General features: G+C 39.4%; 1 protein-coding gene across 1 annotated transcript in view; it reads left to right on the forward strand.

Moving 5' to 3' along the window:
• The first annotated feature begins 9,654 nt into the window (after positions 1 to 9,654).
• Positions 9,655 to 24,680, forward strand: part of LOC150089268 (uncharacterized) — a 221,698-nt gene continuing 206,672 nt past the window's right edge. The window contains exon 1 of the mRNA XM_090389927.1: positions 9,655 to 9,768. Within this exon, the coding sequence (XP_090246053.1) occupies positions 9,703 to 9,768 (66 nt within the window). The 5' untranslated portion in view covers positions 9,655 to 9,702. The remainder of the gene's footprint in view (positions 9,769 to 24,680) is intronic.

The following is a 24,680-nucleotide window of genomic DNA, read 5'->3' on the forward strand; positions in this document are numbered from 1 at the left end:
GTCCTAAAGCCAGCTTGCTCTTTCGGTTGATTCTCATCAAGTATTCTTTCTAATCTGCTAGTAATGACTCTTGTGAACAACTTGTAGATGTGGGATAACAAGCTAATTGGTCTATAATTTCCAATTTCTGATTTATCTCCTTTCTTATGCAGCAAAACTATTATTGCATTATTCCACTGCTTAGGCGTCACACCTTTTCTAATGCACTTTGTGAAGAGCCTTGCCAGTTTTTGTGTTATGTCTCTTCCTCCCAATTTTAACAACTCTACAGTAACTTCATCTTCCCCCGGGGCTTTCTGATTCTTCATTTTCTTCAATGCATGTTCTACCTCATCAGGAAGAATATTGGGTATGTCGTATGTGTTGCTACTTTGCAATCCATCTTCCCCACTGCTGGCATCATTCTCCTGCTCCTTGTATAATTCTCTATAGTAGTCTTCTGCTATTTGAATTATGCCTACTCTGCTGTTTATAAGTACACCATCGCTATTCTTCAGTTTCAGTATCATTTGTCTTTCTGTATTACTGCTCATGGCTGCTGATTTAAATCCTTTGTTTTCCCTTAATGCTTGTTCTACTTTTCTTGTGTTAAATCTTCTTATGTCCTCTTTGAGTCTCTTTCTAATGGCTTTGCATAACTCAGTATACTCAATTTTCTCCCTGTCAGTGTTTTTCTTGCTTTTCATTTGTCGTCTTCGGTTCATCATGACAAGTGTTTCTTGACTAATTTTTTCTTCTTTGGATTTCTTTTTCCCTATAGGTTTCTTGGGCTTTATCACTTTCAAAAAGTTGTAATATTCCTCGTCGATATCTTGGTCATCAGCAGTCTGCAGAAGCTCATACTTGTTCTTAAGTTCCAGTACATACTGCATTTTCTCCTCTTCTGTTATCTCAAAGACCTTTGTATTATTTACTCGAGTCAGTTTTTTCCTTTCCTTTCCTACATCTATATCAAGTGTACATCTTACCATTCTGTGATCACTTCCAACATTTACCTTATTCAGGACGGTAACATCATTCACAATATATCTTCTGTTAGTGAGGATGAAGTCGATTTCATTAGTAGTTAATCCATTTGGACTCTTCCATGTCCACTTTCTGTTCACCCTTTTCTTGAAAAAAGTGTTCATTACTGACAGTCCTTGAGATTCTGCAAATTCCACAAGTCTTTCACCTCTTTCATTTCTTTCACCAATTCCAAAATTTCCTATAGTTCCCCTTTCTGCGCTGTTTTGTCTTTTTCCAACCTTAGCATTGAAGTCCCCCATAATAATAGTGTAGTGGGTTTTCTGCTCATCTAGAAGACTCTCAATTTCGGTGTACATTTCTTCAACCTCTTCATCATCATGGCTCGATGTTGGTGCATAAATCATTATAATCTTTAGCTTGTATCTCTTAGAAATCTTGAGTATTAGTGTTGACACTCTTGGTGATGTACTTTTGAATTCCAAAATGTCGTTTTTAAAATCTTTATGGACCAGAAACCCAACTCCACCTTCACTCCTTTCACTGTTTCCATTGGTGTACAGCAGATTTCCACTTGATAAACTTATAAGTGATTCAGTTCTTCTTCTTGTTTCAGCCAAACCGATGATATTCCAATTCACATCGTCTAATTCCTTTTCCAGCTCTAATATCCTGTCTTCACCGATGAGTGTTCTTACGTTATAACAGGCCAAGTTCAGTTTCCGTGCATGGCAGCCTGGTCGTACCCAGAGATTCTTAGCACCCTCTGCTTCCACTCTAATCCTCTCGCTGCCGTAAGAGGGAGAGTGAAAGCTGCTGGGGACTTAGGGCCATTTGTTTCGTCGTGCTTTCATATTGCTGGAGGGTTTGGTCTTTTCCTCTTCACGCTGACCAGGCGTCTTGAAGAGAACCACTCTACACGTTCGTTGCCACCTAAGTGACATAACAGGGCTTACCATCGAGAAGGTGTGCATGAGTGGATTTTAGGGAGGCAGGCCAACCGGACTTCTCCTAAATCTTCTGTTATAGAGAGATATTGGATCCATCAGTGTTTTAGGCTGAGTGTCTGATAACACACAGGATACCTGTTCCCCTCTAAGCCCCCTTTTTCACCACAGTTCAATTATTCTCAGTACAAATTGCTTATTTTCAAATGAAGTCACAAGTTGAACTGTCCAGTTTGATTTCATTCAAGAAAGAAGTTAGTCCCCGTAGTCCTCTCCGGTACTCAGCTGGTCGGAAGTCGCAGATCGGATGCTTCGGTAGAACTCCAATGGGAGGATATACAGGGACCCTCGGGTGTTAACAGGATTCTCATAAGAATGGTGATTGGTTCTGGGGCGTGATACCTATGGACTGTCATTGGAATTCCAAATCATACAACAGTTAGGACTCTCGGGAAAAATAATAATTAGAAGTCTTCAGCAACTAGAAGAGAACCACCTGAAGAAGAGTTTTAAGACATGCTGGCACAGAACGGAGAAGACCACTGGGACTTTAATAATTCATCTGTACATCCTACCTCTAATTTACTCGAGGGTCAAGGCATCTTATTTCTAGTCTTCTTTTAAAAACAATCACTGAAAATGTCTGTAAAACATTAAAATTCCTACAGCTTTCTAAGAAGGGACTTACGTTACCTTCTGTCAGATCCGATACACTGCTAACCAACTCTAAACGTGCCTGAAGATACTGTGGGCCGTCAAATAAAACATGAGACCAAGTTTCCACACTCCCACAAGTGCAGTAAGGGTCTGGCTCAAGTCCATGTCCCTGTAACTTGGCTCTGAGGGATCCATGTCACGTTAATAAGTACGTTGTACTCATCGAAGGAGCAAACCAAGGATTTATTTCCCTGGCGGCAGTAAAGTCCACTTTGGTTATAAATTGCCTCATACCTGTTCCATGTTCGCTGGCATTCCACCGATCTTGCCACACAGATGTCAGTTGTTCCCACAATCTTTTCTTTTCTTGTTTGACCTCGTTCACTGGATCAGATGTTATTCCCATTAGTTCCGAAGCCAAACCTTTCCTAAGCCGACCTGTCGTCCCCTTGAATACGATATACAGATCCAGGGGAATGGTTCCTGCTAAGACTTGTAATGCGTTGTTTGAATTTAAATTCTAGGGGAATTTAAAACAGATAATAACATGGATCTTTGAAGGGAAATAAGTTTCATTTTCATTTTAACCATTATGACTTTGTGATACCAAATGGTTGCAGCATATGAGACTATTGGCAGAAATATTGTTTTATAATATAAAAGCAAGATTCTTTTACTAAGTCCCCATTCTTTGCTTGATATTCTTATTATTGAGGCAGCAAAATTCCTTATTTTATCTCTAAGTTTGCATACATGTGGCAGAAAGCTTAATTTATCATCGATTATGATGCCTAAATATTTGTTTTGGGACACATATGGGATTTGAGAGTTGTCTATCAAGATCTTAGGAGGTGGAATTATAGTTGAAATGAGCTTTGAAGGTCATAAATTTGGTCTTTGTTGGTGAAATTTTTAGTTTGTTAAGTTTGGTCCATACAAATAGATCATTTAATATAATTTTCATTTTTTCCTCAAGTATCCTCCTCGAATAGCCCTCAACAGCAATTACTAAATCGTCGGCGTAAGCGATTTTCATAGACTCCTCGTGGTATTTTGTCATCCACTGATCTAAGACTGCGTTCCAGAGGAGAGGCCCCAGTACTGACCCCTGAGGGCATCCTCTGGAAACGGTAGCATAATACACTAGGTGTTTTGCACAAATTCTGATGGATCTGTCTTGGAAGTGGGACCTGATGATTCTATTAGTATAGTTGTCACATATTCCCAAGCGCAGTGACAAGGGCACTCTCCCACCATACCGTGTCAAAAGCCCCCCAAAAGTCAATAAACACTGCCAACACGTACTTAGCTTGGGAGTTTTCTACATAGTTCTTGAGGGTGGCAAGAACTATGTAGAACTATGTTACAGAACCTTTTTTAAACCCGAACTGATTAATCGAACATAGATAGTTATCCTGTGATGTTTTTTGTATTCTTAGAGAGAGAGAGCAGCCTTTCAAAAAGTTTCCCCAAGTTTGCCAATAGGGAGATTGGTCTGTATGTCCTGGAATTAGATGTCGACTTCCCAGGCTTATGTAAAACTTTAAGTAGGGCAATCTTCCACAAACTTGGAAAGACTTCCTCGATATAACACTTGTTCATGAGATTGAGGAGGATATTGGGAAATAGGTCATAAAATTTGACTATTATCTGGTTTTCTATCAGATCCATCTCCGGACATTATTTACTGTTTAGTTTGGAAACAGCTGTTCCTAGTTCAACGAGAGTAAAGGATTGACGTCACATGTTCCAATATATTGTTGATTGTCTCTGCTAATTTCTGCTTGTTCGTGAGAATCATCCTCTGGATTGTCTTGAGGAAAAAGCTTATTTACAGTAGTACCAACAGTAGAGTACCAGTCAGTAGTTTCTTGTCCGTCCACTATAACATTGTTATATATGTATCCGGAGATTAACTTGTTCCTGGAAATCTTGTACACTAGACCCCACGGTTCGTGTTTCCCGTGTTACGAACAAAGTTTTGCCAACATTCAATTTTTGCATCTGCGACGGCTTTATGTAGCCTTTTAGCATTAGCATTAGAATTAGTAGAGGCATTTGATGCAAGAAAGCAAGCTTATGCAGCATCAGCCAAAAAAAAAAAAAAAAAAAAAAAAAAATAATAATAATAAATAAATAAAAAATAACCACTTTTACTTCACCCCTCTGTTCGTTCGAAATACCTGTCCAGCTGAGCCTTAAACTTATTTAGGCTATCAACTTCCACGACAAGGGATGGAAGTCTATTCCACCAACCAACCACCCGCTGGCTAAAAGCAAATTTCCTCACGTCTATCCTACATCTGTCTTTTCTCAATTTGAAGTTATGCCCTCTCAGGTGATTATTCTGAGCAAGAGGAAGAATCCCATCAGCATTGAGCATGCTCAAACCATTCAAGGCTTTATACACCTCTATTAGATCACCTCGCCGGTGCCTAGTCTCTAGACACTGTAATTTGCAAAACTTAAGCCTTTCTTCGTAAGAGCACCCCTTTGTTCCATTCACTAATCTTGTTGCCCTTCTCTGTACTGGTTCCAGCATCTCTACATCCTTCTTGAAATGAGGCCTCCAGACCTGTATACAATACTCTAGGTGTGGTCTGACCATTGCCTTATACAATGGAATAATCACCTCCTTATCCCTGCTAGAAAAATTCCTATATATCATTGACAATACACCATGAGCTACTCTTGCCGCCCGTCTGCACTGCTCAGAAAACTTCATATCTGCCTGCACAACCACCCTCAAGTCCCTTTCATTCTCTTCCACTGTCAGTGTAGTACCACAGAGTTGATACGTTGGTCTGGGGTTGCTGTTTCCCATATGTAGTACTTTCCATTTGTCAATGTTAAACTTCATTTGCCATCTCTCAACCCATCTGCTCAACCTTTCCAGATCCTGTTGCAGTAGCATGGACATCAGTGTTTGCCAGGTGCCTGTTTCGTTGGTAAGTTTTCCTAGCATTCATGGTTTGGGTTCTTAATGCAGTAAGTTCCAAAGTCCACCAGGGGACAGATGGGCGTCTGGATTTTTTACGTTTAGCAGAGTAGCTCATAGCAAGGAATAAGTGTGACTGAACATAGTTTGAATATTCTATGGCAGATAAGGAATTTAAAGTAGAAACAATCTCAGGACGAAAGAACAAATTTAGAAAATTCTTAAACTTGTCCCATTTAATTTTTTCCATGGAATATCTTCTCAAGTCCACCAGCTGTATATTCGCATTTCTAACTGTGGGTTTGATAATGAATACTATAGCGTTATGATCACTGTTGAGCCAAAATTGAATGTTATCTAGGGTTGTATCTAGAATTGCATCAATTAATGTACAATGAAAGAATGCAGTAAGCCCTGCTCTCCTTGCCAGCCCTAATACCCAAAAGATTTTATGGCTGTGGTAACAGAAGGGTAGTCTTGGTAGGTTAACAAGAAGGGAAGCCAGCGTGAGAAAAGTAGGTGGGCGTTTTTTATTAATATCTCCGACACCACGGCGCCCAAATAAGTCAACCAGAGACAGAATGACCCTTTTGGGGGTTGAGTAATCCTTGGACCGTCATGGACAGGAAACTCGTGACTTCTAGTGGCCAATGAGAGAGCTTTGTTCCAGAAGACAAAGGAGAGCACAGAATATAAAAAGGGCCCAAAATGAGCCCAAAGAGTGTTACCGTCATCACTGCCGTAGGCTCTGCTGGTTTTGGTCACCATCGTTCCTATGTGCATTGGAAGATCTTCGCCACCACCATCTTAGTGGCTGTTGGTTCGCCGTCGTCTAGTGGAACCCTGCGGTCGTCAATGCTGGTCGCCGTCACTGTCGAAGTCATCATCGGCTGCTCGCTCAAGCCTTTTCGATAATTGCCTGTACCATCCGTTCTGGCTGAAAAGATAGAATTGTGAAGACCAGAGAAGACCACAGTCAACTCCACTATAGAAGGAAGTCTTGTAACAGGCTTCAGGACAAACCAACTTAACCTGGCAACCAGACCATTCTTACGTGTAAATGAAAATGTGTGAAACAACAAAATTTATATTGAACTAAATGCTTCCTTTCTTATTCTTTCTTATATGCAGAAATTAGTGTTAATTCAAGGTATGGAATATCTATGATTGTCGAAGGTGCTGACGATACTTTTCCTTTCCTCCTAGCAAACCAAACACAAAAAAAAAAAAAGAGAACAAAATAGTTAAACTTAATTAGATATTAGTCCCTTAAGTATATTACGAATATGTGATAAGATGCCATAGGCTACCCAAAAGCATAACCGCTCAATACTCCGAGCCTACCCAGTAATAAATAAAATATGAAGCTACCTTTCAGTATATCATAGTTTATTCATTCTAGCGTTATTTAGAAAGTGACAAAAGTCAAAGAACAGACATGTCTAGAAAAAGGTAGAACGTAGAACTTTGTGAAACCACTATACCTTTGGACTTATAACTTTAACTACGTCCTGTTGTTAGTATATGATTGTACTTGGAAGCGATGCATACTTTATTCATTGTATTAATGCTGAGTGAAAGTATATTGTAAAGATGACCTTTTTTGTTTATAATAAATGTTGTTATTCGTATGTCGCACTCTCTGTTGAAACACTCCAGGGTAAATAAACAAAGAAAATGGATTTTTGCATGGTGGAGAGAAACTAAGTGATCTTTCCATTACAAAACCCAACGCGATCTGTATGCTGCAGCGTTCAGGGGTCATAAAAAAAACCCTTGATTGCCGAGGGCTCGGATTTTTTTGTCCTAATCGATTGAACATCTAAAGCAGGATAGACATCACAGGCGTATCCCGAAGGAAAAAGGGGACAACATAGTCTGCGTATCCCCCTAAGCTAGCAGTTTGCTGACCCACCTATCACTGCCTCTATGGCATCAGCAAATATTCTTGTACTCCTTCTCTTCAAGTGTGTGTCCCATCCCTTTAAAAGCAGTCTCTCCTGTTAACAAGCAGAGACTACCTACACAGGGTAAAATTCTACACCATAAGCCATTCTCTACAGGGCCGTATGAATTGACAAGGCTCTCATAATATACTCCCTTCTATTGTGTCTGGGCAGAATTTCACACACTTTCAAATTGAATCCTAATTCGACCGATGAACTCGACCAATAGGTCGAGTTCATCGGTCGAATTAGGATTCAATTTGAAACTCGACTTTCGGCCGACACTGATCTGTATTTGTGAAGTAAGTCCACAGATCTCTTAATCTTAATATCGTTAGCCCCACCGTGTACAACAATACTACCTTTTGTGCCCTTTATAGATGATATCTGCTCTACAACATAAGTCATCTACTTTCCGCCCTGGCAGAGGTCCTGTTCCACCTATCCTTCTTACATGATATAGTTCTTTTTTTTCAGACAATAGTGCCACCAACAATAACTAGTTGCTGTGGGACCAGCGCATTCTGCCTTGAATATTGCCGCTGTGTTGTCTTATGCACAAGAATGAGCTCTGGCATTGAGTTGGGCAGCAGATAGCTTGATGGGCCCAAAATTTAATTTGTTCAAGGACATCTGCCTTACTCTCCAAACTGTCCTAAACGCGTCCATCAGAATGCTGAGGCTGTGCTTAATTTCTTCACATTCTCTGCTGCACCTAGCGCACACAAAGATATCCTCCTTGGCTGGATTATGTCCTTTTCGAGAAAGTAATCTGAAACAATCTGCCTTAGTTTGCCTAACCACCTTTGTGACTTGATTACGGTCTAGTTTATATCTACCATATGCTTCTCTATCACGTGATAATTTATAGGCATCCAATGCATTTTTCTTCTTTGCCTCAAGAAGAAAAATCAGTTCATCTGACAACAATTTAGCTCTAAGCCTGAAAGGTATTTCTTAGTTGGTATCAAAAGCCTATTAGCTTCTATAATTATTTCACTGAATGATTTCCATTTAATGCTTGCTGTTAGTAACATCATCAGATGATTTCATTGAATAGAATTTAATGAGACCATTGTAAAAGAAAAACTCTTTCCTTTATGCTTGACAGTCGTTATGTCTTTTATTAAATCCCATCTCTTGTGACACTTTGCCCTTAGCATTGTCCTGGGTGCCTGCCAAATTTACCTCGACGCGAATCCCCAGTCTTAACTGGACGAGAATCCCCAGTTTCCTTAAAAAAACTAATTCATTCTTCGCCCGAGAAAGTGGAAATCAGGTGCTCTTTTGGACAGTTCATAAAAATTCTGAGTCACGGATTCGTACTGAAGCCATTCCACTTGTGTGCTAGGGCTGTAATTATAACCAGGGGCGTTCCTGGGGTAAGTGGCGCCCTGGTGCAATCCGCAATTTCGTGCTCCCCTTTAAAATTTTCTTTCTGTGTAAGTTTCAGGTTTTCAGTCTCCCTTTAAACGTTAGCGCCCGGGTGCAGTGCATCCCTCACACGCTCGGGACGGCCCGCCCCTGATTATAACCATTGTGCACAGTGGGAATCTGGCCTCAGCGCGTGAATCTAAAAATATGGTTATACCAGTTGAAATGTGCTATAAATCAGTACTTTCCCTACCCTTTTTATTATCGGTGTATGCGCAGAAGAGCGAGAATCTACTCCTTCTACTACTATTTTGTCTAATATTAGACCACAGTTGTAATTATTTTTTTAACGATATTAGAGCTTGTTACTCGCAGCGGCAAACGTATTTGGCTGTTGAATAACTCCAGGGGCTCACATCTGGTGAGTATGGGCTTGGCGCACCCAGGGTCCTGAGCTGAATATCATCATTCTTCTTTTTCTTGGTGATTCCCTTCTATTTCTCTCTCTCTCGGGGTAATTCAGAAAAAAATTTTTTTGGCTGGTGCAGCATAAGCCTCACGCTTCCTTGCACCATATGGCTAATAATAATGATAATAATAATAATAAAGTATGTATGTGTTTATGGGCCAACTTGGTGTTTTGTGGGCTGAAATTTTCAGAATAACGTCGGAAACGTACTTCTTTCCGCTTGATATATCAATCCAGTTAAGGAGAGAACCCTATGCAAAATTTTACGATGTTGGCGGCGCTGGCGTTTCGCGCCAAAATCTCTGAAAACTTAAGTTTGATGGTTATGTGGTTACTAAAAATTATATGTATGTAGTATTGTAAAAACATGTGCCTCTAAGACTTTCTGTGTTGTATTAATTGTGTATGATCGATCAGAGAGAAAAGGGCAGTCAAGAAAATCACCATACTGGAATAAATATTCAGATTAACGTAAGTTGAGTTAATCAAATGAATTGAAAGTCGCTGTATTGGTGTATCATATGTTTAATTAACTCACTGTTGGTATTATTAGTTGGCTTTTGTTTTTCTCGTACAGATAAATTGTGTCAGACTGCTCGTTTACTGTTTTAATTGAGGAGTTGGGTTTGATTTTTAATTTGTAACACAATGTGATAAAGGACATGTTTTTTTATAATAAAGTTTTCAGGTTATTTTGTATGTAAATGAAAACAATATTAGTGTCGGACCTAGTGTGGTGCACTGGCCCATTGCCTGTTCACAAGCGGCCCGTGAATTGTGGGCGAGGAACAGAAACAGCCATTGTATTTATATTTCACTTTAGTGGAGTTACCATTTATAATAAGACAACAACAATATTTGTAGAATGTATTTCGCAGGGAAGTGGTGGAATCAGTGGCGTAGCCATCATATGGGCAGGCAAGGAAATTGCCTCCGGGCCCTTTAGGGGCCCGGCGGCTTTGGCTGTCCCCTGTTTTTGTAATTTTCATTAAGTAGGGGCCCGAACATGTTCTTTGCCTCCGGGCCTGAAAAAGGGTAGCTAGGATACTGGGTGGAATCATTATTGCTAGTTATATACATCCCAAATGCAGTTTGTTTGGGAATTTTTAGGCACATCAGCATCTATGGCCATAGTCCGCCAGATTCTCGCAGTTGTTCCTGTTATTACCATAGTTTATTCTTCCCTTCAAAGAAATTTACACAAAACACCTTATGACATTTCACTAATTTCTAGCATGCCAATCCCACCATAAAATCACTTGCCCGGGTGAGTGCACTGAGCACGACACCCTCTTCTGCTGTGAAGAGGGCTCCCAAATTCTAACAAACAGGAAGCCCCCCCCCCTCCCAACCAGGCAAAGAGAACCTTTTGCTATCGATTTCTGCAGAATTAATTCCTGTACCTAGACTGCTTTGTGTTTTATTCCTGAATTTATCAAAAAATGATTGAAGATTAATAATTTTTGCCGCCGTAGCCTAGTGGTCAGGCGTGCGGGTGCATAAGTACACGTGCCTTGAGTGACCGGGGTTCAAACCCGTGACTACTGAATACGGTGCTGTTTCTAGTATTCTGTCTATCTTGTGAACTCCTCTGACCGTTTGGTCGTCCCGGAGTATAAACAGAAAATTTATTTATTTATAAATATTTTCCTAATATTTCATTTGATGGACAACAAATTACAAATGGTGTGGGGGAATATGACTCAAAAGCTTGTTTTTTAAGTTCTTTGTTCTGAATGCATTCAGAGTAGCCAGCAAAAGCACATTTTATTCATAAATTTAAAAATACAACATATCTGACATATTGTAATTAACAAAACAAAAGCCATAACAGAAATAAGAAGTGTCGCACTGTTATATACAAAGTGTTTTAATTGCCATGACTGCAGTGGTGCAAGCAGAAATCATCTCAGAGCCATAAATATTCTTACTGTGCATCTGGACAACTTTTCTTGTCCCAGGGCCTATGTATTCTTTTATACCTTTGATCAGTACATACCTTCATTTTTCCAATTGGCCCCCCCCCCCAGCCCAGTAAAAGTTATTATTAGATTATCATCTAGTTGTAATTATATATAATGGCCTCCGTAGCCGAGTGATCAGGAGCGGGAGTGCAGTAGCACACGCTCTTTGAGTAGACCGGGGTTCAAGCCCCTGACTGCTGAATACGGTTGATCTGCCAACCCGCACTGGACCAGCGTGGCAGATTATGGTCCATTTCCCTCAACATGAATTGTTGAGGAGGCTTCCATCCTGCAGTGGGTTGATAATGGCTGCACTTTACCTTTACTTAGTAACCCAATATATTTTAATGAAAATATGTAAAGCTTACTCACATATTAAACAGTTTGATTATTATTTTTACTGGATTGATTTTTAAGCACAAATGAAAAAAAGTTGTTTATACTGTAGCACAGAGGTTCCCAAACTTTCTCGGTTCACGGCGCCCTTAGTGTCCCAGTAATTTTTTCACAGCACCCCTAGGCCAAAAGAAATACCTAACACAGTGTTTTCGACCTTTTAATATATACCTATATAATAATTTTATTCTTTATATAGAGGTACTAAATAAAGATCACCACAAAATTAAAAAGATACGGTACAGTGGATACTGTACACCTTTTTATAATGAAATAAATGTATAAATTTTAAAAAAATAAATAATAATAAAAATAATAACTTTAAGTAACTTAAACCGAAATTACATGGCACCCCAAGGATGTTGCGGCACCCCGGTTAAAAACCACTGCTGTAGCACGACCACTAGGTCAGAGGAGTTCACAATCATTTTGATAGATGCATGCTGTCATTAATCATATTTATTAGTAATGTGGGCTTAAACCACATGAATGCTAAATACTTTTCCTCAGACACCTTGCTATTGCATTCTCACTCTTGATCAAGACACCATTGGGCTAATACTACCTAAATTGTTTTCCTGCCATCGTTTTCGCATATGCTTATACTCATAGGCCTACTGACATTCCATATGAAATTAATTTAACTATCTGATTTTACCTGGGATTCTTGCATATTATGCTGTAAACAGAAAGCATATTTTTTTTTCACACGATATTGTTACTGGTTTGTGTTCATTCATAATATGTGTCTTTCTACTATCTTGTTTCTGTTAATAGGTAGGTCTCTTTTTCAGAATGATTGTCTGAAGTATAATACTGCTACAGGCATTACTTGAAGATACATATTTCATTGTTTTATGGGAATTAGTGTATACAGGGTGATTCACTACCAGTGCGACAAACTTGCAGGAGGTGTAGGGGCACAAAGACGAATCGGAATCACATAGCATTGCAGGGTCCGAAATGCCTTCGTCATGCAGTAGAGGACGTTGAATGGGAGGTCGCGTGAACAGCGATCCTGCTGGAAGTCAGCATTTGCGAACTGGTTCCCAAGGCAGTAGGATGGATGAGTATTCAGATGTTGAACTGGCCGACATGCACCTCGCGTATGGAGCTGCGGACTGTAATGGGCGCGCCGCTCTGCGCTTGTACCAGGAACGTTTCCCACACAGGCGTGCTCCTCATCATACGATTTTCGCACATGTGCACAGAAGGTTACGTGAGACTGGTTGTTTCACGAGAAGTACCATGAATCAAGAGCGAACGACGAGGACGCCAGACAACGAGGAGAATGTCCTACGTCTTGCAGAAGGCAATCCGAGTATGAGTACTCGAGCGATAGGCCAACGATTGGGTATTTCCCAATCCACTGTATGGAGGATACTGTCAACAAACCAAATGAGTTCATACCATTTGCAACGCGTCCAATCATTGGAGCCTGCGGATTATCCACTCCGGAGGACTTTTGCTACTTGGTTTCTTCTACAGAGTGTGGCAGACAGCGCATTTGCTGCGTCCGTATTGTTCACGGATGAGGCAAGTTTCACAAGAGAGGGAACCTTCAATCAACATAATGCCTATTTGTGGGCTTTGGAGAACCCCCATGGTATGCAAACATGTGCAACTCAACGCCGTTTCTCTGTCAATGTTTGGGCCGGCATTGTTGGAGACCACCTCATTGAACCGTACCTTCTGCCCCCTCGTCTGGATGGTAGGGCATACTTGATCTTTCTACAGCAAGTCCTGCCCGAACTTATTGAAGAAGCACATGTTCCTCAGTCGTTTGCGCCGCTCAATGTGGTTCCAGCATGATGGGGCTCCCCCACATTACACCAGTGATGTCCGCCAACACCTAAACGTTACATTTGGACAGCATTGGATAGGTCGTGGTGGTCCGGTTCATTGGCCTGCTAGATCGCTGGACCTATCATGCCTGGACTTCTTCTGCTGGGGTCAAATGAAGACATTGGTGTACGAGACCCCTGTTGATTCAGTTGAAGACCTTGTCGCTCGCATCTCTGTAGCTGCCGGGGAGATTCGAGACACGCCAGGAATCTTCCAGAATGTTAGGGATTCCATGCGGCGGTGCTGTGAAGCCTGTGTGACTGCTTCTGGTCAAACTTTCGAACACCTTCTGTAGCATGGCTTTTTGCCAATGTAAAACTTGTCATTAAAATGATTTCTGTTACACTAACAAGTTGCTGTTTCTGTTCTTTTTCTTTGCTTCTTTGTTCACCCCACCTCCCGCATGATGAAGGCATTTCGGACCCTGCAGTGCTATGTGATTCCGATTCGTCTTTGTGCCCCCTACACCTCCTGCAAAGTTTGTCGCACTGGTAGTGAATCACCCTGTATAAAGAGATCAGTGTGATGAGTCTTTTCTGAGATTCTGATGTTTGTGGGAAAGAACAAATGAAATACAGGCATTCCTTTTTGAATAAACTGCCTATTCTAATAAATACCATGAAAACAGAAATGAGAGTTGGAGTTTCTTATAGGTCAAATGTCTGTGATGAGTATAATATATAAAAATAGCATGGTCAAACAAATTAGAATGTCTTATATAGGAGGATTTTAACTTTGCAGACCTTGCAGAAATGCCAGTAGAAACTCATGAGTTGATAGCTTACTCAGTATCAAAATATTTCTTGATTTGTTAGATGACTGCTTTCTACACCAACAAGAGAAAGCAATATTCTTGATCTGTTTATCAGCAGTGATTCATCATGTGTTAGGAGTAATCTTTAGGTGGCAGTGATTGTAGCATAGTGATGGTGAAAGCAATGGTGACTATAACAGATTACACATTTTTTAAGTTCTTTGCAGTGTGAGCAATTGAGGTTGAAGAATGTAAATGTGAAGTGGGAAGTGTTCAGAGAAGTAATCATAGAGACCGCTAAGCATTTTATATCAACTGAGAAATATTGTTCAAGATTTAGATGAACTGATGACTTAGTGACCAAAAAGAAAAATGAATGGGATGATTATAAAGTTTCAGGAGATACAGTTATATAATAAATATAAATTAGTATGCAATCAAGGTACTTAGAGTTATGCAAGCTAAAGCATTTTATAAGTCTTCGGCTAAGAGTACAAAGAAAAGCAGCAAGAAATTGCTTTGGCCAAGAGTACAAAGAAAAAGGGAAAATTATTCACATATATGAATGCTTAGAAGGAAAGAGATGAATCACTATTCACAAGGGTAATTGAAAGGGGAGCTTGGGTAACTACAGACCCATAAGTTTAAACCAGGAGTGGATAACCTTTCTGCAGTGTGGTGCATGTTACATTGGAAATACTTGAATCTTCTGGGATCAATAACACCCCCCCCCCACCCTCTGATCTGTGCCTAGCACCACCAAATTGTTTTAGTTATGTAAAGGAATTTTATGCTAAGCATTTGTAATAAAAACAAAAAAAAAAAAAATTTATTTATAAAATAAATTTAATATAGATTAACAAATTTTTGCACTTTGGGAATTAGTTGTTCATCCTCACAGAATCAATGACGAGAAGTTTACTAACACTACTTACCTCTAAATTTTAAAAGGCAGGCTAATTAAATGGATAGTAAATAAGGTTCCCCTCATTCTGATACTCATATTATAATTTCCTGCCATAAAAGTGGAATTTAAACTATATATCAGTTTCTTCCAAAATATTTTGACAGACACGCTACACACATGCCAAAAATAATTCAACATCCTATCCCAGAACTTCCTTTACACAACTTCCCTTATTTTGGCCCAAAAACATATAAACATGTGTAAGAAAGGGAAAATTTGCATGTAGTAGTAGTAGTAGTAGTAGTAGTGGCACATGATGCAAGAAAGCAAGTGTAGGAGCTTATGCAGCATCAGCCAAAAAAAAAAAAAAAAAAAAAAAAAAAATCATCACACCATTCCCTCCAAATGCCTGTCCAGTTCCTCCTTAAATTTATTTAACCTATCAACTTCCACAACGACAGATGGAAGTTTGTTCCAGCAATTAACCACCCGCTGGCTAAAGGCAAATTTCCGCACATCTATTCTACATCTGTCCTTTCTTAATTTGAACTTATGTCCCCGTAGGTTCGTAATCTGAACAAGTGGAAGGATCCCATCAGAATTCAGCGTGCTCAACCCATTCAAGGCCTTATAGACCTCAATCAGATCACCGCGCAGGTGCCTAGTCTCCAGCCACTGCAATTTGCAGAACTTAAGCCTCTCTTGGTAAGAGAATCCCTTCATTCCCCTCACCAATCGTGTTGCTCTTCTCTGTACACGCTCAAGCAAATCTACATCCTTCCTAAAATGAGGTCTCCAGACTTGTACGCAATACTCAAGGCGTGGCCTGACCATTGCCTTATACAGAGGGACAATCACCTCCTTTTCCCTGCTAGCAAAATTCCTATATATCATTGACAAAACCCCATGACCTGCCCTAGCAGCCTGTCTGCATTGCTCAGAAAACTTCATATCTGACTGCACAATTACTCCCAGGTCTTTTTCATTTTCTACCACCTTAAGTGTAGTACCACACAGTTGGTACGTTTCTCTGGGGTTACTTCTACCCATATGCAGTACTTTGCACTTCAGTTGCCACTTCTTAGCCCATCTGCCCAAATTATCTAGATCCTGTTGCAGTAGCACACTGCCATTACTGTCATTAACAACCCTGCCAACCTTTGTGTCATCTGCAAACTTCGACATTAAGCCTGATATACCTTCATCAATATCATTGATAAATACACAAAACAACAGTGGACCCAACACCGAACCCTGTGGGACTCCACTAATAACATTAGTCCACGAAGAGCAGCACCCATTGATTACCACCCTCTGTCTTCTCCCACTTAACCATCCTTTTATCCATTGTAGCAACTTACCCTTAATACCATTCTGCTCCAATTTGTACAGTAGTCTTCCATGCGCAACAGTGTCAAAAGCTTTCCTGAAATCCAAGTATATGATATCAAAATTATTTTTCGCATCCAGTTCCTTTGTGACCACATCATAATAACCAATCAAATTTGTCAGACAAGACTTTCCCTTAACAAACCCATGCTGTGTTTGAATTATTGCTGCAGTCTTGTCTAGATGATCCTGCAATGCAAACCAGTGACTCCATTATTTTACCCGGAACAGAAGTTAAACTAACTGGTCTGTAATTACTCGTGTCACCCTTCGATCCACCTTTGTGAATTGGGGACACATTTGCACATCTCCAGTCCGTGGGAACCTCCCCTGAATCCAAGGATGCTCTCATAATTATGGCTAAGGGTTTGCTTAGTTGCTTTGCCGCCTCCTTTAAAATAACTGGATAGATCCCATCCACCCCAGGTGCCTTTCTTATGTTTAACTTCAACAATTTCTCCTCCACTTTGCTCTCAGTTATTACAAAATCATTAAGCACACTGCTACAATTTGATAACCTTCTTCCATTTTCAAACTGTAATAATTCCTCACGTGTGAATGTAGATGCAAAATACTCATTCAGTTTGTTTGCTATCTGAGCAGGATCATCAACAGTCGAACCATCGATGTCAAGTGGACCAATCAGATTCATCCCCTTCCTTTTAGAGTTTATATAAGTAAAGAAATCCTTGCTGTTTTTCTTAGCATCCTTTGCCAAAGATTTCTCGTAATCCGCCTTCGCCTGCCGAACCTCCTTTGTGACCTGATTACAGACTAGCTTATATCTGCCACAGGCTTCTGCGTCACCTGATAATTTATATGCATCCCATGCATTTTTCTTCTCTGTCACGAGTCTCATTAGTTCATTTGATAACCATTTAGGCCTAAACCTTGAACGATATTTCTTAATCGGTATATAAAGTCTAGTAGCTTCCACGATTAATTCCTTGAATGCTTCCCACTTAGAATTTACTGTTGGTAACATCGTCAGTTGATCCCACTGTACAGAATTTAAAAACTGTCTGAGACCACTGTACTCCCCTTTACGGAAGCAAAAACCCTTTCCTTTACCCCTGACGGTAGTTACCTCTTTGAGTAAATCCCACTTCAGCACACTGTGTCCAGGCACAAGCTTAACCAAAACTATTAGAAATTGACTAGGCCACTTATTAGCTTCTAGAGAGAAAGAATGTGTCCACCAACCCTCCTCCAAGTATTTTGCATGTAAAGAAATAAATGTCATAATATTTTTATGTATTATTATTCACTATTTGTATTTTAATCATGCAGTTATATCAGTTAAATAATGGAAACCATGCAGAAGCCAGTGCTTATGCATTGTTCCCATTGTTTGGGGCCTTCCCTGAGAATGCACTTGCGTTTGGGAGGAAGAGGGTTGCATGCTGTTACATTCATTTTATTTCATATTTTCATCTGTTCTGTTTCAGTTTTTGATATTAAATGTAATTAAAGTATTTATTAACTTATAAAATTAATTATTTATTTGCACTTGTTCTGGAAGGGGGTAGAGTATGAAATTTATAAAATATTTTAAGGGGATGGTCGTCTCAATCCCCTTAAGTGTCGTGTCCATCCAGGAGGTTAACTACTGTGAGCCTCCACCAGCTTCGCATCCGTGCTTCTCTTGCACAATCTTCGTAAGAAAGATTAGTCCATTCTTCAATGTTGGTTATCCAGGTCTTTCTCTATTGTCATTTACTCTTCTTTCCTTCTACCATCCCTTCCAGCAGCTTCTTTTGTAAAGAGTCATGTCTCAGAAGGTGACTGAGATACCTTGTTTTCCTTTGCTTAATGGTGGTCATGCTTATTTCCTTTTTTAATGCCAGTTCCCTCTTATTTCCTTTTGTTAAAGCCAGCGCTTCTGCATTTGACTTTGTGTCTAGGATATTCTCATGATTCTCCTTAAGAGGCACATTTCTAATGCCTTAATTTGGTTTTCGGCATCCTTTGTAATAGGCCATATTTCAGATCCGTATAAGAGGGTTGCCCACACAACATTTTGTTAACCTTATCCTCATCTCTAGATGTAATATTCTTAATGTTAAGATCTTCATGTTCAGAAAGGTCTTTCTTGCTATTTCAATTCTTTTTGCTCTCTTGTAAGGTTTTCCTGTCATCAGTGATTAGATGCCTTAGGTAGACGTAGGAGTTTACTCATAATGTATTATTGTTTATTTTAATATCAATATTATTCTCCCCCTCATTCTTTGAGATGCACATTACTTTGGATTTCTTTTCATTAAAATATAGACCAAGTCTTTCACTGGAGCTTTTTACCATGTCAATGATGGCTTCTAAGTCTGTTTTACCTATCTTAGGTTATTAATTCTGATTCCTCCTTTGGTAAGGCTCTTTAACTTTTCAATCTCTGAAAATTTCTTCAGTATAAATGTTAAAAAGGATAGGTGATAGAATGCATCCCTGACGCACTCCCTTTAGGATTGGAAACTCATCTGAAAATTCTCCATCAATTCTGATGGAAGCTGATTGTTCCCAGTATAAATTATTTCGAATTCTTATGTCTTTACCATGGATTCCTATTTTTGGCAGAGATCGAATCATCTTTTCATGGTCTCTTGAAGCGAAGGTTTTTTTATAGTCTATAAAACAGATGTAGATGTCTTTTTGCTTCTCCAGATATCTCTCAATTATCATCCTTAAGTTAAAGATTCCTTTGGTTCTGCAGTTTTTCATGATTCCACTTTGAACTGGGCTTATTTCTTCTGTGAGTTTGTGTATGTTACTTAGGTAAATTATTTTTGGGAGAATCTTTCGGAAGTATTGCTCATTAACCTAATAATTCTATGATCAGAGCATTCCAGGGATTTGGGTTTCTTCGGAAGAGGCATGAAGGTGGAGACTTTAAAGTTGTTTGGAATTATTTCTGTCATATATTATTTAGTAGCCTTGTAAGCACTTTAATTCTATCACTGCCTAATGCTTTCAACATTTCTGAACAGATTTCATCTGTTTCCAGTTGCTTTCCCATTTTTTAGTACTGTAATGGCATTGGTGACCTCGCTTTCCAGAATAGGTGGTCCCTCTAGATTAAGTGCACGTGGTTTTCCTCTTCTTTTGTCAGCAAAGAACTTTTCTGTTTATTCCGATCATCTCTTTAGAACATCTTTCTTGTCAAACACCACTTCTCCATTTTTGGTTTTTATGCAGTTATGTGTATCAATCTTCTTGTTCTAATACTTCATCAGTTTCACTTCTCAGTATTCTCCCCTTGCCAGTCGGGTGGCACTACGAATTAGCCTGGTGGGGAAGTGTAATATTATAAAATTTTCTGTTATTTATAAATGTGACTTAAGCGATCCAGAGCAAAAATTAGTTGCATAATTTAACTTTATATGCTCCTATGGCATTGACCTCGATCGCATAGTATGTTCGAATCAATATTGATCGAGATCAGTGAGCAGTACCATAAGGTACCACGAGAATTGCTTAATTTGAGCCAGGCGGTCAGTTAAATTCAATAGGTCCTGGGGAGAACACTGCTTCTCTTTGTAGCTCCCTATCCTTATGTGTCCTTTCAAGTTCTATTTCTTTGCATTTACTTGCTGCCCAATCTTCCTTTGTTTGTGTAAACTCTTTCCTGATGCTTTTATCCAAGCTCTTATGCTATTTTTGAGTTTTTTCCTTTCTTTCATTAGGTTTAATATTAGCATTAGAATTAGCAAGGGCACATGATGCAAGAAAGCAAGCTTATATAGCATCAGCCAAAAAAAAAAAAAAAAAAATCCCTTATTTCACTCATCCCCTTGCTCCAAATGTTTGTCAAGTTCTGCCTTGAATCTATTTAAGTTATCAACTTCTACAACAGATGGAAATTTGTTCCAACAATCAACCACCCGCTGGCTAAAGGCAAACTTCTGCACATCTATTCTATAACCGTCTTTCCTCAATTTGAATTTATGCCCTCTCAGGTGATTATTCTGAGCAAGAGGAAGAATCCCATCAGCATTGAGCGTGCTCAAACCATTCAAGGCTTTATACACTTCAATCAGATCACCTCGCAGGTGCCTAGTGTCACTAATCTTGTTGCCCTTCTCTGTAGGCGCCTCCGTAGCCAGGTGGGCAGGAGCAGCAGTGCATAGCACACGCTTCTTGATTAGTTATCTCAAAGACCTTTGTATTATTTACTCGAGTCAGTTTTTTCCTTTCCTTTCCTACATCTATATCAAGTGTACATCTTACCATTCTGTGATCACTTCCAACATTTACCTTATTCAGGACGGTAACATCATTCACAATATATCTTCTGTTAGTGAGGATGAAGTCGATTTCATTAGTAGTTAATCCATTTGGACTCTTCCATGTCCACTTTCTGTTCATCCTTTTCTTGAAAAAAAGTGTTCATTACTGACAATCCTTGAGATTCTGAAAATTCCACAAGACTTTCACCTCTTTCACTTCTTTCACCAATTCCAAAATTTCCTATAGTTCCCCTTTCTGCGCTGTTTTGTCTTTTTCCAACCTTAGCATTGAAGTTCCCTATAATAATAGTGTAGTGGGTTTTCTGCTCATCTAGAAGACTCTCAATTTCGGTGTACATTTCTTCAACCTCTTCATCATCATCATGGCTCGATGTTGGTGCATAAATCATTATAATCTTTAGCTTGTACCTCTTAGAAATCTTGAGTATTAGTGTTGACACCCTTGGTGATGTACTTTTGAATTCCAAAATGTTGTTTTTAAAATCTTTATGGACCAGAAACCCAACTCCACCTTCACTCCTTTCACTGTTTCCATTGGTGTACAGATTTCCACTTGATAAACTTATAAGTGATTCATTTCTTCTTCTTGTTTCAGCTAAGCCGATGATATTCCAATTCACATTTTCTAATCCCTTTTCCAGCTCTAATATCCTGTCTTCACCGATGAGTGATCTTACGTTATAACAGGCCAAGTTCAGTTTCCGTGCATGGCAGCCTGGTCGTACCCAGAGATTCTTAGCACCCTCTGCTTCCACTCTGATCCTCTCGCTGCCGTAAGAGGAAGAGTGAAAGCTGCTGGGGACTGAGGGCCATTTGTTTTCTCGTGCTGTCATATGCTGGAGGGTTTGGTCTTTTCCTCTTCACGCTGACCAGGCATCTTGAAGAGAATCACTCTACACATTAGTTGCCACCTAAGTGACGTAACAGGGCTTACCATCGAGAAGGTGTGCATGAGTGGATTTTAGGGAGGCAGGCCAACCGGACTTCTCCTAAATCTTCTGTAATAGAGAGATATTGGATCCATCCGTGTTTTAGGCTGAGTGTCTGACATAACACACAGGATACCTGTTCCCCTCTTTAATATAGCAATTAATATAGCAAAAGGCAAAACTGGTATAGGGACAACAGAAATGGGTAAGTATGAGACATTACATCAGATGGGCTGTCAATCCACTCAAAGCCCCTGAAGAAGTAGGGGATTGACGGCCACGTGATGGATTGTTCTATATTATAATATTATAATTTATGTAAATTTATTGATATTTAAAATTAGTATTGATTTAAACATAATTTTAGCTGAAGGTAATGAAAATTCATCAGTAAAGTGTAATGAAAAATTCATTATCATATAGTAATATACTTCTTAAAATTAAAATGTATAGGCCATGCTGAATTAAGATAACCTCGTTGGGCTAACTTGATTACCAGATTTGTATGCACAATAATACATGTCATAGTGCCATTAAAAAGGAAAAAAAACACATACACTCACATATATACAGGCACGTATAATGTCCAATTGGTATAATTACAATGGCATTAACGTTGCACATAAGTATTCATTAAACTATAAGCCAAAATCTAACCTATTATGCATACTAATAATAATATATATATATATACACAGTTGGGTATGCTACACTGAATGAATGCTACAACGAACAGTTTTTATCAATAAAATCAGGATGCTACAATGAACGTGGAGGAATACTATCGGCCCACGTAGCATGCGCATGTGTATGACCTGTTTTGATTAGAGCATCAGTTTTCATCTTTGTTATTGTTTGTAAGGTTCAGTTATCTGCTTATTTGTCCCTTTAGCAGTGAAAATATTTTTTTCAATTATTCTGGTATATAATTTTAGCCATATAATATTGGTGTAGATATTATAAAGTTCAAATTTACGTAGTTCAAATTTATTACCCATAAATTTGAACTACGTATGTAGTGTAAAGGCATCATTTTAATTGTATCTCGTATTGTGGGTTCCTTCACAACAAGATAGCTGGTATTGCACTACTTCAAATAAATAATGCTTCTCTAGTAGAGAAGACTACAGTTATTTATATTCCGTGGATACCACCACCCAGATGATCGTTTCGAAGCTAGTGGGTTTCATCATCAATGGGTGGGCAGGTACCCTGGTAATGCAATATGCTATCACAGTTGCAAACTTATTTCCACAATATGAGAGATGCCAAATAGTAACAGGCATCATGACATGTGATGCAAGACTGACTTCCTCTCTTTGCAACTTGACTTTCTCCAGTCCAACTTTCCTAACAGTGAGGTAATTTTTCTTGGTGATTTTAATGTCCACAGCTCCAGCTGGCTTCCATTTTCTAGTCACACCGACCCAGCTGGTCGAGATGCTGAGGCTTTTGCAATTACTAATGAACCTGCACAGATTGTTTATTTACCTACAAGAATTCCGGACAATCCTAATCATACAGACAACACGCTTGATCTTTTTCTCACAAACAATCATTCTAAGTACATGGTTGAAGCGAGAGGTCCTTTAGGCACTTCAGATTACAACTTGGTGATTGTCTCTTCTCCAATAGAGCCTTTATCTCATGGCTGTTCCCAACCTCGTGTTGTTTGGCATTACAAGAATGCAAAATGGGATGACCTGCAAGATTTCTTTTCTTCTTTTCCTTGGTCGGATTACTGTTTCAAAACTTCTGATGTCAACGTTTGCTCAGATCGTGTCAGTGAAATTGTTCTTGCAGGAATGGAATCCTTTTCCCACACTCCACTTCAAAATCTCGTACCTTTATCTAAATGTGCTAAGGCTGTTTAAGAGAAGAATGTTGCATATCGTAATTGGCTTGTTTCTGATTCTTCAGTTTCATTTTCTGCCTACACCAAAGCTCGCAACAATTGTAAAGCAGTTATTAATCAGTCCAAACTAGAGTTTGAACAAGCTAAGAGTAGAAAACTTGCTTCTTGCCCTAATGGTAGCCGAGCATTCTAGTCTCTTGCAAAAGTTATTGGCCGCAACTTTTGCCCATCTCTGCTCCCACCTCTGCCCAAACCAGATGGTTCTGTTGTCACTTCACCAAGGATAAAGCTGAACTGCTAGCATCCCATTTTTCTTCCAACTCATGTATTAATGATCTTGGTAAAACACTCCTACCATTCCCAACACGCTTCTTTCAATGCCTCCTGTGGTCTTCTGTCAAAAGGATGTCAGGATTTTGACGAATCTTGATGCTAAGAAAGCTCCAGGTCATGATGGTATTTCTCCACTTGTTCTCAAAACCTGTGCTCCTGAACTTCCTCCTATTCTTTGCCGCCTTTTTTTCACTTTCTTATTCCAAAGGTGTTTTTCCTTCTGCTTGGAAATTTGCTCATATCCAGCCAGTTCCTAAAAAGGGTGACAAATCCCTCCCATCCAATTATCCTCCCATTGCAATTACTTCTACTCTTTCTAAAGTAATGGAGAAATCAATTAACTGCCAACTCTTAAACTACCTAGAAGTCTGATCAGCGATTGCCAATATTGATTCCGTCAGTGTCGATCCACTTGTGATATTCTGGCTTATGTTACCCATTTATGGACTAATTCAGTGGAAAGGTTCAGTGAAACACAAGTAGTTGCTCTTGACATCTCAAAGGCTTTTGATCGTGTTTGGCATAAAGGTCTTCCAAACACACTTCCATCGTATGGTTTGCCAACTGTTTTTTGTAATTGGTTATCCAATTTTATTTCTGATCGCTCACTGAGGTTGATGGTAGATGGCTCTCTGTCTTCTAACTTCTCCAATAATGCCGGTGTCCCCCCCCATGGTTCAGTTCTTTCCCCCACTCTTTTCCTCTTGTATATTAATGACCTTCCACTGACTGGAAATCCTATCCATAGTTTTGCCGATGATAGCACATTG

Source organism: Mastigoproctus giganteus, chromosome 2, assembly GCF_048544385.1.
Source record: "Mastigoproctus giganteus isolate SK-2022 chromosome 2, ASM4854438v1, whole genome shotgun sequence".
Lineage (NCBI taxonomy): Eukaryota > Metazoa > Arthropoda > Arachnida > Uropygi > Thelyphonidae > Mastigoproctus > Mastigoproctus giganteus.